The sequence below is a fragment of the Gallinula chloropus genome, assembly GCF_964237585.1.
Source record: "Gallinula chloropus genome assembly, chromosome: 1".
Lineage (NCBI taxonomy): Eukaryota > Metazoa > Chordata > Aves > Gruiformes > Rallidae > Gallinula > Gallinula chloropus.
This window is the reverse complement of record NC_140085.1, coordinates 65963883-65979863: the sequence shown is the minus strand read 5'-3', so window position 1 is coordinate 65979863 and position 15981 is coordinate 65963883. Positions and strand designations below refer to the sequence as shown.

The 15981-nt window shown below is 49.1% G+C and overlaps 2 protein-coding genes across 2 annotated transcripts; one reads left to right on the top strand and one right to left on the bottom strand.

The window, feature by feature from the left end:
• Window positions 1–446: 446 nt before the first annotated feature.
• Window positions 447–12180, top strand: FOXJ2 (forkhead box J2). Its single transcript, XM_084261221.1, has 10 exons — window positions 447–785; window positions 1321–1395; window positions 3366–3434; window positions 3802–3942; window positions 4366–4564; window positions 6462–6785; window positions 7185–7286; window positions 7753–7953; window positions 8684–8773; window positions 9585–12180. Exons 1-10 carry the CDS (start codon window positions 453–455, stop codon window positions 9671–9673), a joined length of 1623 nt encoding a protein of 540 aa, XP_084117347.1. The 5' UTR covers window positions 447–452; the 3' UTR covers window positions 9674–12180.
• Window positions 12181–13282: 1102 nt separating this feature from the next.
• On the bottom strand, window positions 13283–14668 carry C3AR1 (complement C3a receptor 1; the record flags this gene model as incomplete). The annotated part of the gene is made up of 1 exon (XM_084261738.1): window positions 13283–14668. The coding sequence occupies one exon, from the start codon at window positions 14666–14668 to the stop codon at window positions 13586–13588; it is 1083 nt and encodes a 360-aa protein (XP_084117864.1). The 3' UTR covers window positions 13283–13585.
• Window positions 14669–15981: the final 1313 nt, after the last annotated feature.

Here is a 15981-nt window from a genome sequence, read left to right as displayed (position 1 = left end):
TAGCTATGATCTTCCTCTTATCTGACACAGTAAACCTGCTGGATTACAGGTAATCTTGGTGAAGGGCCCCAAGGTTATTGTGCTTATGTAGTAATTGAGTGAACGTGATAGAGCTGCTGAAAGGGCTCTGCTGCCTTTGAGTAGGTCTTAGTTCTTTACCTGGAAACAGTTGGGATGCTCAGGGTAAGACTGCCCATCAGCACTGTCCCAGCTACTGTCATCAAGGATGGTCCTCCCAGCAACACAGTCACAGGCCATTTTTGGATGATTCTCTCTGGCTGTGAATGAGGTATATAAAGTAGGATGATGTTCCCAGAGGTATTTGTGATAGGGGAGAAGCAGAAGAGGAATGCAAATGGATATTTCTGTTGTTAGGGTTCACCTTTTTTTTTATACCTCAGGAATTAACTTTCTGCTCCTTTCTCCTCACAGATACTCCTGCTTCCAGCATCATGGCCTCTGACCTGGAAAGCAGCCTGACTTCCATAGACTGGCTCCCACAGCTTACTTTAAGGGCTACTATTGAAAAATTAGGGGGTTCCTCACAAGCGGGACCTCCCGGGGCTGCCCGGAAGTGTCCCCCGGGCTCGCCGACAGATCCCAACGCCACCCTGAGCAAGGACGAGGCTGCGGTGCACCAGGACGGGAAGCCACGCTACAGCTATGCCACCTTGATCACCTACGCCATTAACTCCTCACCTGCCAAGAAGATGACGCTGAGCGAGATCTACCGTTGGATCTGCGACAACTTTCCCTACTACAAAAACGCTGGTATTGGGTGGAAGGTGAGGGCTTGTGTCACTCAAGCACCCTCTTTGTCTAATTACAGGACTTATTAATTCTGTGCAAAATACCCTGACTGAACAAAATACAAAGGCAAATGTGAAACTGTGTTGGCCAGCTGGAGAAAATGCAGAGCCAGAAGTCCTGTTTTCCCTGAGAATTTGGCTTAATGTGTGTTGTGGCCCCTTTAAGAAGGAGCATGCAAAGAAAAAAAACCCAATAAACCAACTCCAACAGCCAAGAAAAACAAAATTAAAAAACCCCAAAGCCACAAAGCCAACATCACTGCCATCCTCTGTATCGCACTGATACTGTTCTCATTGCATCTTCTGTAGATGTATAGGTGGCTCAGCCCCCTAGCAGTCACCCTAATCCTTCCCTCTCCTGCCCACACCTGTTCTGCCCTGTGCTGGGTATGTAGAGTGAGCTTTGGCTTGTTGAGTGTGCTCCATCTGTCTGTTTCCCCTGCCCGTTCTCAGGGATACTCAGCAGGCTGCAGTGTTGTAGCACTTACCCCTTCTCTCAATCTCTCCCCAGAACTCTATTCGCCATAACCTCTCTCTGAATAAATGTTTTCGGAAGGTGCCCCGACCGAGAGACGATCCTGGGAAGGTAAGAAATCTGCATGCTCCTGGGCAAGCAATTTAAAACTGCAGGGAATAAGCCAGGGTTGCCCTTTCTAACTCATGGTTGGAATTTGAAACCTAAAGTGGAGGCAAAAATGGAAGCAGTAGTAAGATTTACTGCAGGGCTTTGGCTACAGGAGCGTTCACTTAAAGGGGACTTGTAAAGGGGCCTTAATGGTTTTAGCAATTATTTTTCTTACCTGGGATCTACAGTTGACTTTAAAGATACTGGAAGAAGGACAAAACTGGGTTGAGTCTACGTTCAGTTTTGTTTCTGTTTCTTCTTGATTTTTATGGGTGAAATGTAGGTCTGGTCCGACCTGTTCTGTTACGAAAGGCCATAGTGGCTGCTGGTGAATGGCAGGACCGTGATGTGACATCACGGCTTTCAAGGAGGCAAGGTCCAGGGAAGTGAGAACTACTACCTGTTTAAACTGCAAAACATTTCACGTTGGGTAGAAAATGTTACTGTCAGATAGTTCAAATCTGTAGAAATCAGTTAGAAGTAGGACTCAGAGGAATTTGTTGGCCAAGTAAGGGCTAATAAAGCTCTGTAGGTACATAGAGGTTGTGAAGGGGAGTTGCTAGCAAAACCAAAGCTTGGCATCTTGGCATGTGGATATTACTGCTGTTAAAAAACAAGCAAATGAGCAGAAGGATATGGTGGGGACAAGAAGCTAAGTATTTGGACAGAAAGATTGTCTCTTCCCCATCGTGAAGTTTTCAGAAAGGGACCCTTGTGCTGGCCTTTTATTTCAGGTTGTTTTTAAGGGGCTAAGTGGTGTTCAGTTGGCCTTTATACATGGAGATAACGTAACTTTGAAGATCTCTGCTCAAAATTACCATAGATTATGTGGCTTATTCCAGGAAGTCCTAATGGACTTCACTGTACGTGTTTGCAGGTGTTCATTGGCTTGTTGGGTCGGGTTTGTAGTGAAAACCTGTGCTGTGCTTGTCACTGTTCGTATTGCAGCTGGGGAGGCTGCAGTGAGCTAAATCACACTCTAGAGTTCTCTTTATACTGATTCAGAAAACAACAGAAATAACTGTAGCCTATTTGATGTTGAAAGGGACCTCTGGAGGTCAGCACGCACCTCCCAGACAGGGATAATTAGATTGGTTTCTTGAGGTGTTTGTTAAGTTTTGAGTATCTCCAAGGATGGAGGTACCACAACTGGGCACTTGTTTCAGGGCTGCACCACCATCCTTGTGAAGAATTGTTTCCTTTATATCCGATGGTAATTTCCCTTGCTGTAACTTGTGTTTGCTGCCTCTTGTACTCTGCATTTTGAGAAGAGTTAGATTCTGTCATCTTTGTAGTCTCCTTGCACAGTTGAAGACATTTGATTAGAGTCCCTTAGCCTTTTCTTGCCAGGGCTAAGTGGATCTTTCTGTGTGAACTACATGTATGTGCTGTGTTTTAGTTCTTTACTACCACGGTGGCCCATCTCTGGGTGCATTCTAGCACATTAGTGTCTGTCTTGCACTGCAAACCCCCCAGAAATGGGCACAGTACTCAAAGTGGAGTCTCACAAAGATGGAATGAGCGTGATCCTTCTCACTGCCTCTGCCCAGTCTGACCATTGAGTTGATTCTCACCAGTTGCTGACAAATTCATGTTGTGAGGAAAGTACTGAAGGGGGTGTGCAGGCTCAAAAGAGTGGGCCTAGGTTGAAGCAAAATACCTTTTGCTCTTCTTGGTGTCCTGTCTCAGAGTGATGGAAATGTAGAGAGCATTCAGCCTTTCACCAGTAGCATTGTACCTTGTTGTCCAGTACAACCCAGTGCAAGAGAGGAATCTCTTTCCAACAGCAAAGTCTTGGTTGTCTGATGTTCTGGAAGGTGGTCCTCGTGGTCCTAATGATTAGTTGGTGCTGCATTCTGTGAGTCAGTAACCTGCTGCGTCGGGAAGCGCTCTGATGTCATCATGCATTCACCAGTGGCTCTTCTTTCCAGGGCTCTTATTGGACAATAGATACGTGTCCAGATATATCTCGCAAGAGGCGGCATCCTCCAGATGATGACGTGAGTGTTGTTCTTCCCAGAGAGCATGGAGCAGGAGGGGGAGTTCCCCTCTTGTTCCAAGGAGTCCCTCTGGCATCAGACCATGGTATTGTTTTGGGGGCAGAGAATACAGCTGGGGAGACAAAAGACTAGGACTGAATGAACTAGCAGGTGTGTCCTGCTGATTGGCTCTTGTTGCTGCTGTTCAGTAGCAAAGTTAATCTTGTTTAAAGCCATTTATCCCGACTCTTTAGCCACTAAGGCCCAGTCCTGCTCTTCTAAGCTATGAACTTCTACAGCGGGGGAGCTGGCTTCCTGTCCGCAGTTTCACTTCTCCATCTGTTCTTGATTTCTGCTCCTTTCCTTTTCTCTTTCTTCCCATCCACAGATACCACAAGACTCCCCAGAGCAAGAGGCGAGTAAAAGCCCCCGAGGAGCTGTTCCAGTCAGCACAGAAGCTTCTTTGCCACCTGAGGCCACCCCTCAGCTGTCACTCCAGAGCACCACCCCCATTGCCAACTACAGTCAGGTGAGCAGCAGGGAAAAAGATAGAAGCCTTACTGCAAGGGGAAAAGGGGACAAGCAGAGTGGTGAGAAGAGAGGGAATGGTGGAAATGGTGATACAGAGACAAAAATAAAAAGGGAAGGGAGCTGAAATTGCAGAGAGAGAAAATAAGGAGGAAGTGAATTTTGATCCTGGGCTCAGTGGGGATAAAGATAAGGGCATAATGTCATTAGATAGCTGAAGAATAGTCTGGAGCAAGTCTGCTTGCAGAGGGAAGGTGGTGGTTGATGTTCCTCAAGGAAGATGGCATTTGGGAAGATTTGTTGGGAGATGAGCTAAGTGATACTGGATATCAGTGCATGTTCTATCTGTATCTGGTCTCTGGATCCTTGTCTCAAGTTACAAAGCCCAGTGCAAACTGAAAGGCCTTCCTTCTACCTTCCTTAGCAGGGTGCAGGGCCTGTGGATGTTGCTTCTACTGTGGCAGGGGGCCAGGGCCGTGAAGGGGCTGATGTGCCACCCCCGCTGTACAGTGCCAACCATGATTTCAAGTTCTCCTACTCTGAGATCAACTTCCAGGATCTTAGCTGGTCCTTCCGAAATCTCTACAAATCCATGCTGGAGAAATCATCTTCCTCTCAGCACGGTGAGTAACCGTATGCGTCATGTGGGGTGGGCAGGTATCTGCCCACGCAGTCTTGTCCACTGCTCTATCCTTGGTATCTCACAGATCTTTCCTCGTTTGGGAGCCTGTGCAAACAGACTTTCTTTCTTTGGCATGCTGTAATTAGTTCTGCCAGGAGCAGATGAGAAACCTGCATGTCCTTTATCTAGTGCTCCCCCCAGCTCTCTGAGAAGAAAGCGGGCACTGATTTAAAAATACCTCGTGTTGATACAGAAGCAAATACTGAAATGGCAGACAGGTAGAGGAATGAAGTCCCAAAGAAAAACACACTGGAGCTGTATTCCCCACCTGTCTGGCTGGAAACTGTAAGAAGGGAGGGGATTGTCTCATTTAGGCCGTGGAGCTTCTCCAGAAAGAGAATGGAGAGTTGTCATTTCTCAGGTCTGTAGAAAGCAGGAGTGGACGGGGTCTTAGAGAATTGAGCTGTTGAGAGGCTTGAGAGCGCCTACAACTCCTTTCACAGCTAGCGTTTCTGGGATGGAGGGAGCAGCCACCAGAGGGCGGGACCGCTGTAGAGGTGGGATGCCATCTCCACGGAAAACACATCTCCAGTCGCTGTTCCCACCTTTAAACACCCTTCTGAATGCTGGTCTGGTGTAAAGAGGAGTACGTCATTAGCCGAGCCTCTCGCCTGTGCCGTCAGCACCATAAACTGCAGGCAAAGTTTGCTGCTCTAGGAGAAGCCTCCTGAACTCATTTCAGTGGAATAAAAATTTATTGCTTTTACTGGTTTTATTACACTGGCACTTGAGATTCCTCGTAGCAGCCTGTTGGAGATGATGTAGAATGAGCAAGCTACAGACATATAGAGAAGAACTTTGACTGTATGTGTGCTGCAGTTGGTAAACACTTAGCAGAGGTCTGTTGTTTTCTTGGGTTTTATTTTTCCCTCTATTATTTTTCTCCCCAAGTCTTTAGCTATAAAGTAGTCTAGGAAAACTTGCAATTTTTGAGGAAGTTTTGTGGCAAAGCTCCAATTCAGGGTGGCACTATTCACCCTTTCCCATCCCACTGCAGTAGTAGGGTGCTCTAAGGGTTGATCTTGGACCTAGTGGAAAAACAAGCTCACTTGCAGATGGCCAAGTAAGCGCATCCAAAGTAAGAAATGGGGTAGCTCAGGTTAGTGGCAAAGTAGTGCCCTTCACTCTGATTTTTCTCAGAGATTTCATGACATAAGGGGAGAATGAACCAGGGAAGTGGACAAAAGGAATATGCTGAGCTCCTGGTGTGGGGAAGAATGGAGAACATCGGATGCTCTTGCATGTAGGGGATGCCTGAAAGTCAAAGGCTAGAAATGACACACCCAGTGAGTCAGGAGGAATGAAAGTAATAAAGGAGCCCTGATGCGTGCAACGTGCTCTGCGTTCAAAAGCAGCAGCATGTGTGACCTCTAATGATCTGTGTGAGAAAAATTGTGAAGGTTCCAAACCAAGCTGCTTGTAAGAGGGGAACTGAAGGGAGCTTTTGGAAAGAGCAAGTCAGGTTTACCCAGTTAATCTGTTTTCTAAATGTTTTGCTGTTTGCTTAAGGGTCATTTCTAGGGAGACCATGTGCACGTGGAATTTCAGGAAAGCATGGCTTACTTCAGTTAATACAGAAGAAACCCAGGGTGGAATTTAAGTGCCTGACTGTAGTAGAAGTTCAGCTCCTGCTGGGGCTTTGTTTAGAGCTTTCTGTGTTGAAGGGAGTAGAGCTCAGTGTGTAACTGTGCAGGCCGTCGTTGTTGGCGCCTGTAGAGGGCACTCCAGAAGCTTCATAAATAGCAGGATGAGCACTGTGAAATTAGAGATGGATAATTTAAGTAGAGGTCCTATCCAGGCAGCTCTTAAAGCTCCCTCCTCTCTCTTTTACTCGGCAGGTTTCTCTTCTCTCCTTGGTGACATGCAGCCCTCCAACCACAACTACTACATGTACCAGCAGCAGCAGCAAGGCCCCTCATCAGTGGGTGCTGCTCCCCCACTCCACACTCCAACCCCAGAGGGTTGCACATCCCAAGGGGGAAAGCAGCAGGGTGGCGAAGGTTATGGCCCTCCACCAGTGATGTCCATGCACCCACCTCCAATGCAGCATGGAGGGTACCACCAGCATCAACAACATCACCCGCACTCCCACCCACAGCAGCAGCCACACCAGCACCAGCAGCAGCAGCAGTCACAGGCTTCAATCAACAGTGCTGGCTTTGGTGAGTGGGGATTGATGGAGAGAACAGCTGGGGAAAAGGGAGTGGAGAGGAGCCCCCAGACAGAAATTCCACAGTTGAGCCTTCCCTAAGTAGCACTTACGTTGTGTGGGGGGGAAGAGGTGAAAGCTGGTTACGGTTGAAATCTCAGAGGGAAATTGCTTCCTTACTGAAGGAAAGGAGGATACGTCCACACTGGGTTTGGGATTCTGTTTAGGGAGGCAGGATAAAATGGGGGGCTAAATGATAAAGGAGGCACCATCCACAGTCTTCCAAGAGAGGAAGGATTTCTAGCTACTGTAGCATCAGGGCCTTTGGTGAAGGGGGCCAATCGTTTTATATTAAGGGGTGGAGGTAAAGGACGGTTTGTATTGGAGTAATCTTGTCCCCATTTCATTCCAGCATTTCCCCCTGACTGGTGCTCCAACATTGATTCCCTGAAGGAAAGCTTCAAGATGGTAAACCGGCTGAACTGGTCTAGCATTGAGCACTCCCAATTCTCAGGTCAGTGTTGGCCCAGTAACTGGGTCTAGTGACTCAGTGACTGGGGCTGTAGCGTAGAATATGTGAATGCTGTGCCCAGAACTTTGTTTCAGTGTAACCATGTCAAGTCCATGAGTTTCTCAGTGACTCAGTTCTTCTGTTTGTAAAATGTGGTGTCTGACTTGAAGGGTTCTGTTAAAGATGCTGAAGCACTTGAACACTGCAGGAATTTGGGGCAGGGGGAATTAATGCCTGAAAGTATGCCAGAAAGCTAACAGATTTTCCCATCCCACTCTTCCCTCCCCTACCTGAGTCAGTGAGACAGTATCCTAGATATGGAGCTCTACAGGAGTTTGGTGTCAGATTCGAAGCGATGAAGTTGGGTTTGTGGGGAGCAGGTAGGATTTAGGGGTAGAAGAGAGAAACTCCTTGCAGGGAGGAGCCCAGCGTGAGTGCAGCCTTTGACGTGGTCCTTTGTCCCCTGCAGAGCTGATGGAGAGTCTGCGCCAGGCTGAGCGGAAGAACTGGACGCTGGATCAACACCACATTGCCAACCTCTGTGACTCCCTTAATCACTTCCTTACCCAGACTGGTCAGCTCCCTCATCTGGTTGGCCCACAGCAGCCCCCCCGAATCTCTGATTCTTGTGCCCTGAACAGTGGCAAACAGGAGCAATCCATGAACCAAGGTAATTAAGAGGGAGACTAAAACTGTCATGTAAACCGAGTCCCAGTGGTGTCAATACCCTAAGCTACCAGCTGCCTCACTGCGGGGTGTAGAACCAAGCAGCTCAGGGCTGGGCTGTCAGAGCAGTTTGTAGCAACTCAGCTTCCTCTGGCTTTAAAGAACTAGGACATCCCACGTCTGCGGGACAGACCCTTGTTATGTGATGTATGCCATTGACAGGCAACATCTCCAGGCAGTAAACCCATGAAAGGAGAAGGGGGTGGTATTTTCCTTAGGTGACCAACAGAAAGGTCACCAAGGTAGAGAGAGTGCTGTTCTAGATGGCAGGAGCCAGAGCGGCTCTAAAGAAGACAGCTCTTGCACCTGTGTTGAAGAAATACTGACTGGACAAGGAATAGGAAGGAGGATGCACTCTGAGTAGAGCACAGGTCCTGATAGAACTGTAGTGGTGTGTGTTGTCTAGTACTGAACTAAATGGATAATAATGAGCCAGCTTGTGGCGCTTCTGGATGAAAATTTTCTTCTTTTACAATAATAGAGAAACTCCTGCTGGTTCCAAGAACAAGATCCCTGACCAAGCTATAGCTTGCAGTTAGGACCCAACAGCTGAACATCTCCTCAGTATCCCGTGGGTCTGAGTGAGTTGCTCTGTGGCTCAGCAGCCACCCAGTCAGGGCCAAGACAGCTGACCAGAACATTAAAAGCTTTTTTTCCTTTCCTTCGCTTCACAGTGAACTCCTATGGCCAGCCCCATCTCTTCTCCGGGCCATCTCCTATGTACCAGATTTCCACCCAGGACTCTCCAGGATATAATCGCCCAGGTAAGGGGTGACATTAAGGCATAAGCACACCAATGAACGTTGAGGAACGGGTTCCCAAGACCTTTGTGCAATTTTCCCAAAACACTTACTAACCAAATCGAGCGCCGAGGGTAGAGAGGGAGCCTGGACTGGAAGGGACCCTCCATCGAGGGCTCCACCATAGCTCTGGCAAGGTTTAGCATTTCATTGCCTGCGTTCTTCACATAAACAGCCTTCTAGCTGAGCCTCACCTTCAGTTGGTTGCTTGAGGGCAACTATACATGAGAAGCTCCTGTTGATGAAGTCCTTTGTGTTCTTCTCAGCAGTCATAGAATCATAGAATGGTCTGGGTTGGAAGGGACCCCAAGGATCATAGACCAACCCCTCTGCCACAGGCAGGGCCACCAACCTCCAGCCTGGATCTACACAAGGTTGCCCAGGGCCCCATCCAACCTGGCCTTGAACACCTCCAGGGACGGGGCATCCACCACCTCTCTGGGCAGCCTGTTCCAGCACCTCACCAATCTCTCTGTAAAAAACTTCCCCCTAATATCTAATCTAAAAGGAAGCTTAAGGAAGCTGAAGCTTCACTTCTGTAGAAGCTGCTGTGGAGAATTGCATAGCAGACCACCTAGAGAAGGTGGTAGGTGCTGTCTGACAGGGAGAAATTCATGCCAGTAGTGTTCTTGCTTGTTAGACTGTTGGAAGAGAGAAGGCCCAAATCCCATATGCTTTCTTCTGCCCAAGGAGCTGCTGTGAAAAAGTGTGACACTTTTTAATTCTAACTGCTCCCTTTCCTTTCTCCTATTTTTTTGTCTTGTTTTTGGCTCAGCTCACCATCTGGTCCCTCGGCCTCCAGGGCCTCCTCCAGGCACCAATGAGGAAATCCCCGATGATTTCGACTGGGACTTGATCACCTAGCGAGTTACAGACTTGATAGCCCGTCCTGCGTGAAGGACGCGGGAGGGGAGGGGGACGTGGGGTGAATGGTGCCAGCACCACCCTCCCCAGCCTCCCTGCCTTGCCTGTATATAGATATATATTCTCTATCTCCGCCAGAGAAGCCACCACAAGATGCTGCCGAAGATAATCCTTCCTTGCGTCCTGTTTTATCTTCTTTTTCTTCCTTTGTTTATTATTATTATTATTGTTATTATTATTATTATTACCAATAATTGAGCACAGCCCTCCCCCTCCTCTGGTGGCCTCAGACGCATCAGATCGGCTCTTTCATGTTGCCTGGTGCCCTGTGGAGGGTGGAAAAGACGGTTCCTTGGTGCCATGAAAAGACCTCGGAAGGCTGAATCCTCGAGTGCATCTTTCTCTGCCTCCGTTCATTTTGCGTTTAACAATCCCTCTTTCCCTTCAAGGTGGCCGGTGAATCTGTCGTATTGGCTACTGGAGTGAGAGAGCCTAGTGGACCCTGGGAGCCTGTAGTTATGTTGTTTCGTAAATGTCGTAAAGGTCAGGGGGGCTGAAGGGACACTGGAGGGGTGATCTTGGCTCTGTGAACTTTTCTCGCGCCAGCAGGAAGAGCAAGCGAAGCAAAGAGTTCCCCAGTACAAAGAGAAAGGGTAGTTGGTCCCCGTGGTAGGGAGAGCTGAGCTGAGCTGAGCTGGGAAGGTAGACCTGAGTTTGGAGAAAGGAGAGTGTAGCGGAGGTGGTCTGTCAGCAGAGGAGTTGGGTTTGGGAACGCAGCGCCTGTCTGTGAGGACAGAGGCTTTGAGGGAATCCTGACCTGTTTTCTACGCTGCCTTTTGCAGTCTCCCGGTGAAGCCTACGTGTGTACCCGTCAGGTAAAAGCAGCAGTCGGGGGGGTGTCGTGTGTGATTCAGCAAATTCTGTTCCCCAGAGCTTTTAATTTCACCCCCCACCCCTTCAAGCCCTTCTTCAGAATATGTAGTGAGGCTCTTACTTGCATATGCAAATTTGGACATTTTTCTCCCGTCAGTATTTGTTCCGTCGTCGTCTGCCCCCCCCCCCCCGCCCCTCCCTGTGTCCTTGGGCACAGTCCTTGTCTGTGGTTTGAGAGCCCTAGTAACGAGTCCCCTGGCAGCAGTTCCCCCTTTGCCAGTGGGTTAATGGTGGGAAGAGGAAGCTGCTGCTCAGAGTGGAGGTGAATTATAGGGGGCTTCTGGTCAAGGGGCTGGACCCTCTGGTCAAATAACGGGGAGGCCCTCACAAGTGGTTTTTGTAAGAGGTGCGTTACAAGAGAGGGGACGAAGTGGGGCAGGGTTTTAAAGCGAACAGCCGAGGAGTAGGGTATAAAAGGGAAGGGGGGGTGGGTCAGACCCCTTGTGGTGCAGCCGGGGAGATGATGGAACCTAGTGTAAACCCCGAAGGATGAGGTTTGTCAGCACTTGCAAATCAGGAAAGTGGAAAAGGTGCAGGAGCAGGAGTGAGCGTTGAGATGCCTCTCCCCAAAGCTGTGTCCCATGTTCCCCTTTTTTTCTGGTATGGCTCTGTTCTGTCAGATATCTTGCTTCCTCTTACTATTTCATAGAGCTTCCCCCCCCAGCCCTTATTCCCCGTTTACCAGCGAAGGGAACCAAGATGGAAATAAAACATCGTGGCTGCTTGACGGACCTGGGGCAGGGGTAACACCTCTACTCTGGCTGCGGGAAGGCAACTGGCATCGCTTCTTAAACTTGCTGTATGGCTGAATCCGTTGGATCTTTGTTAGGGAAGTGGACAGAGTCTTGTTGTACCTGGGGGGGTGGGAAACACGGCATTTTTGTTTTGTTTTGTTTTTTTTTCCTTTTCCTTTAAGCGTGTGTTTTGGGGGGAAGTTTTGACATTGTTTCCAAGAGAAATGAGGAATCCCAGAGCCAACTTCAACACGGAGTAAAGCTGTTGTCCGTGCTGCCTCAGGATGGGAATGATACAGCTTGGAAGCACGCGCGATAGGTTTCTGTGGAAAGTGGCGCCAGAGACCGCCGCCAGAGGCGACCTCTGGTAGGTGCCAGTCAGTGCTTTGCAGAGGACCTTACTGAGAGCCAGCCCCGTGGAAGCCTGAGAACACCTCCGGGAGGAAAAACAAACCCAGACGGCTCCTTCTGCGTATCCAAGTGCTCCTCATTTGCATATTTGCCTCATTTGCGTATTAAGTTGTGCCTCATTTGCATATGTAAATACATGCCGGTCAGTGTGCAAACTAGCCTCGTTCCTCCGCCCCTGAGATAAATGTGCGTTGTTAGTGCGTGGGGAGGCATCGGGTGGGCAGCCCGGAGCTCCGCGGGTGCCAGCCTGCAGGGAAGGGCGGGACGCCAAGCCCCTCGCCCGGAGGGGCTCCTGCAGGCCCCTCCGGTGCTGTGCGGCCCCCCTGTGCTTTGTGTCAGTGGTCAGGGAGAGAGGGGGGCGTGGTCTCACGAGTTTATTTTTGTGCATGCTTTCTTAATAAAAAGAAAAAGTGAATGTTTATGGTTTAACGGTTTGGTGCCAGTATTGACTTTGTTCCCCCCTTCCCCAGCGGCGCCTGTCAGGTGGGCTCAGTGCCCACCCCCTTACCTTACAAACAGCAATGCAGGTGTGGACGTGGCTAAATTTACAACCCACACCTATGTGTACTTTAAGACTGAGGTGGGTTTTTTGGGTTTGTTTGGGTTTTTTTTTTTAATAAGATGTCATGAGAAAATCTAAAGTTCTCGCAGGTGGCTGTTGGTGGGGCACTTGGATCACTGGGTCTTTCCACTCCTGCTCACCAGAAAGGCACAACAGAGAGAACCGTACTCGCGCGTGGTGCCTGTTGGTCCTACCCTGTGTTGACCGTGCTCCTTTAAGGAAGGGCAAACACAAAAAAGCAGATGTTAAACCACTTCCTTAGAGTACCTAGTAAACATGCTTGTGCTTTTCAGGAGCAGGGAAGAGTCAAGCTTGGGGAACACCTCCAAATAGCCTGGCTTAATGAGAATTTCATTTTTGTCCACCAAACAGATGTGGGAAGCACATCTCTCTGGTACAGAGCGTGACTGTGCTGCGGCACGTTTGTGCCCCACCGTCTCGGGGTCAGGCTGGAGACGATCACTTCTCAGCACCCAAATGGCAATTGGTCCTACAGCCACCTAATTGGTTCATCAGTGACTGCAGTCACTCAAATTCTGCTTTGTGTGCCACCTTAAGATGCAATAGGTACACTTGGTAACCTCAGACTGCTTCCTAAAGGGAGGATTTGGGACTCTGGTCGTGGAGGGCGTTTTGGGGAGACAATGAGCAAGTGTATGCTCACTAACAGAGCTACAGCCTGCACATCGGGCCGGTTACTGCTGTGCAGTGATGTACGTGCTGGGACACAGAAACACCTTGGGCAGCTACTGGGGCTTGAAGGTCACTTCAATGCAGCTGAGTGCTGGGGTGAGTGCTGTTCTGATGCGTGTGGCTGCAGGAAAATGTAGTGCTACCCTCTAGGGAAAGCCTCAAAACACCCCCTCCCGCCCCTGTCCCCAAGTGTAGTGCAAGGTGGGATGGCAGACTCCAAGGAAAGACATTGAGGTCAGTTTCATCTGCAGTTTATCAGACAGAGGAGGACAGGTAGAACACAGACATATGCAAATAACAGGACACTGTCACCAAGCAAGTCGGAGGTTAAACTACGTCATCCCACCACAACTCATTCTGCAAGCCAGCTTGCTTCTTTAAAGGTTATTTTTCCAGAGTCTTGGTACTTTCAACGTCCCGGCTCTAGGGTATGAAAGGGGTTAGCTGTCCTGATGGTGCCAGGTCTGTGCAGCTGCAGATTAGCCAAGTGCATTGGATCACAGAAAGCTGTTAAATGGAGAGTGACTGAAGTGCAGGGCCGCAGCTCGCTGCTTCGACCACGGAGATGGGAATCCTGCATCACACCGTGCTGCTAACATCCTTCTCTGTTGAAGTCTTGCTCTTGTCACAGGAGTAAGGGATCGAACGTGTTGGGTCCTCACTGAAGGCACCTTCCAGGATCCCACGCACTGTTTGCTGTGCCTTTGCCCTGAAGTCCCGGCCCACAAAACAGTAGAGCAGGGGGTTGATGCAGCTGTTGGCATAGGCAAGCGCTGTCGAGAGGTCGTCCCAGAGGAATAGCGAGTCTCCCAGTCTTGTTACAAGAGCAGGTACGAGGTTCATAATCCCAACAATGTGGTATGGAGCCCAGCAGATGAAGAACGCCGTTACCACGAGCGTGATGGTTCGCAGCGTCCTGTTGCGGGGCTTGTGGAACTGTTTCGCGTGCATCCGGAGGGCGATGAGGGTGTAGCACGCCGCCATGACGCCGAAGGGGAGCACGAAGCCGAAGACAGCCCTCGTGATGTTTATTGCCACTAAGGTGAGGGACACGGAATCATCATCTTCGTAGAAACTTCCCCATGAGTCATTACCATTGTAGGCTAAAGCTGAGTAATCTGGGTAATACGGCGCCTCCGCGTCTCCGAAAGGGTACCCGCACTGCGTTTTCCCATCCGGAGCGGTGCTGGTCTCGCGGTAGTAGAAGACAGGGCAGCAGAAGACGAAGGCCAGCGCCCAGATGCCGCCGCATATCAGCGACGTGAACTTCAGCGTACGATGGTTTTGACACCAGACGGGTTTCATGACCAGGAGGCACCGGTCGATGCTGATGGCCACGAGCAGGAAGACGCTGGCAAACATGGTGAAGGTGATGACCGACGGAATGAATTTGCAGAGGAACCAACCGTGGGGCCAGTGTTCGTGGAGGGCCAGGTGGACAACGAAAAAGGGCAAGGACAGGCAGCACAGGAAGTCGGCCACAGCGAGGTTTAGGAACCAGATTATGTTCACAGACCTTTTCATTTTCAGACCGGCTACCCAGATCACCAGGCCGTTGCCTGGGATGCCTATGATGAAAATGATGACAAAAAAAGCCATGGAGACAATGGATTCTGGTGCATAATGTTCATGCGAACTGCTGTTGCCCAGGAGTTGAGGCATGCTGTAGCTATAAAACAGAAAGCAGATTAGTAAGGAATTCACACCTTCCTCCTCAAATTCGTCTCTTTTATCTGTAGCAAGCATCTCTGAGTCAGGTGATGGTACAGAGCTGTCAGGGTACAAAGGAATCTGTCTATACAAGTTTGTGCTAAAGGCTTGCTAATCTGACCGCTGTCCACCCTCATCATTCCCCTGATGGCTAAGCTATGTGAGCCTCACTATTCAAACGTGAGGGGAGAGAGGTGTGTGTGTATATACTTAGGTTCTCCTACCTCTGTCTCCCCCTTTGATTTCAGTCTGCTGCTTTTTAGTCTCCACTCTGAAGCAGAGCTCTCTATTCACATACCCACTGTCACCAGTTGTCTTTCCTGATGGACTTCCAGCTTTGTATTTGCTTCTTCTGAAATTTTAGTTACTTTCCCCCTTTAAAACAAGTGATTTCTTCAGGCATAACCACCGAAACAGGGCAAGGTCGTAACCACCGAAATAGGGCTTAGGTTAAGAAAGCAATGCTTGTCTTGATGGAATAACCCTGCTGCACTTCCTGGGCATCACAACCAGAACAGACAGGACAGCAACTCCCTTTGCTGAGGGGCAGATTTAGGGAAGTTCTCCACTTTTGTCCTATGGTCTCTGTTGGTTCCTTGAGAGGCCAGTCTTGATTCGGAGAAAGGCAAGAAAGGGTTTGAGAACAGCCAGGTTCGGTTGTAGAAAGATAAGATAAACCACAGAGCAGCAGCAGTAATGTTCTCCAGCCCTTTCAGACACAAGAAAAGGTGTCTTACTGCTGATCCACAGAACAGTTAAGTGACCTCTCAAAACTGGGAGAACAGCAGTGGGGAAACTTGAATTGCCGGGTTATTCTTGGACATAGATATTTGTAAATTTAGAAAGGAAACCCAGCAACGTCAAGAGAGAACTGAGAGAAAGAGCCCCATCTTCAGCCTCGAGGCAACAGCAGAATTGTTTGTAGAATCCTTGCTAACTAAACCCTTGCCAAAGCAACAGAGACAGTTGTGTTGCCGGCAGGACCCTAAAAGCTTTACCAGAATGCAAGGAAACCACATAGGTACGAGCTGAGTAACAGCCCACAGAAGCAGCTCAGAAGACAATGCAGACCGATTCTCTTTCAACCTCTATTATACCAGTACTTAAATGCCAGCCAGGGACTGTGGTGTGGAGGACTAAATATCAATATAATTTAAACAAAGAACAAATAAATACCAAAATCATCATTCTCTTTCTTGCATGAGATAGAGTCTAAATGTGGAGCGACACGCTAGAGCTGCTTCGTCAGGGAGAAAATTAGATAA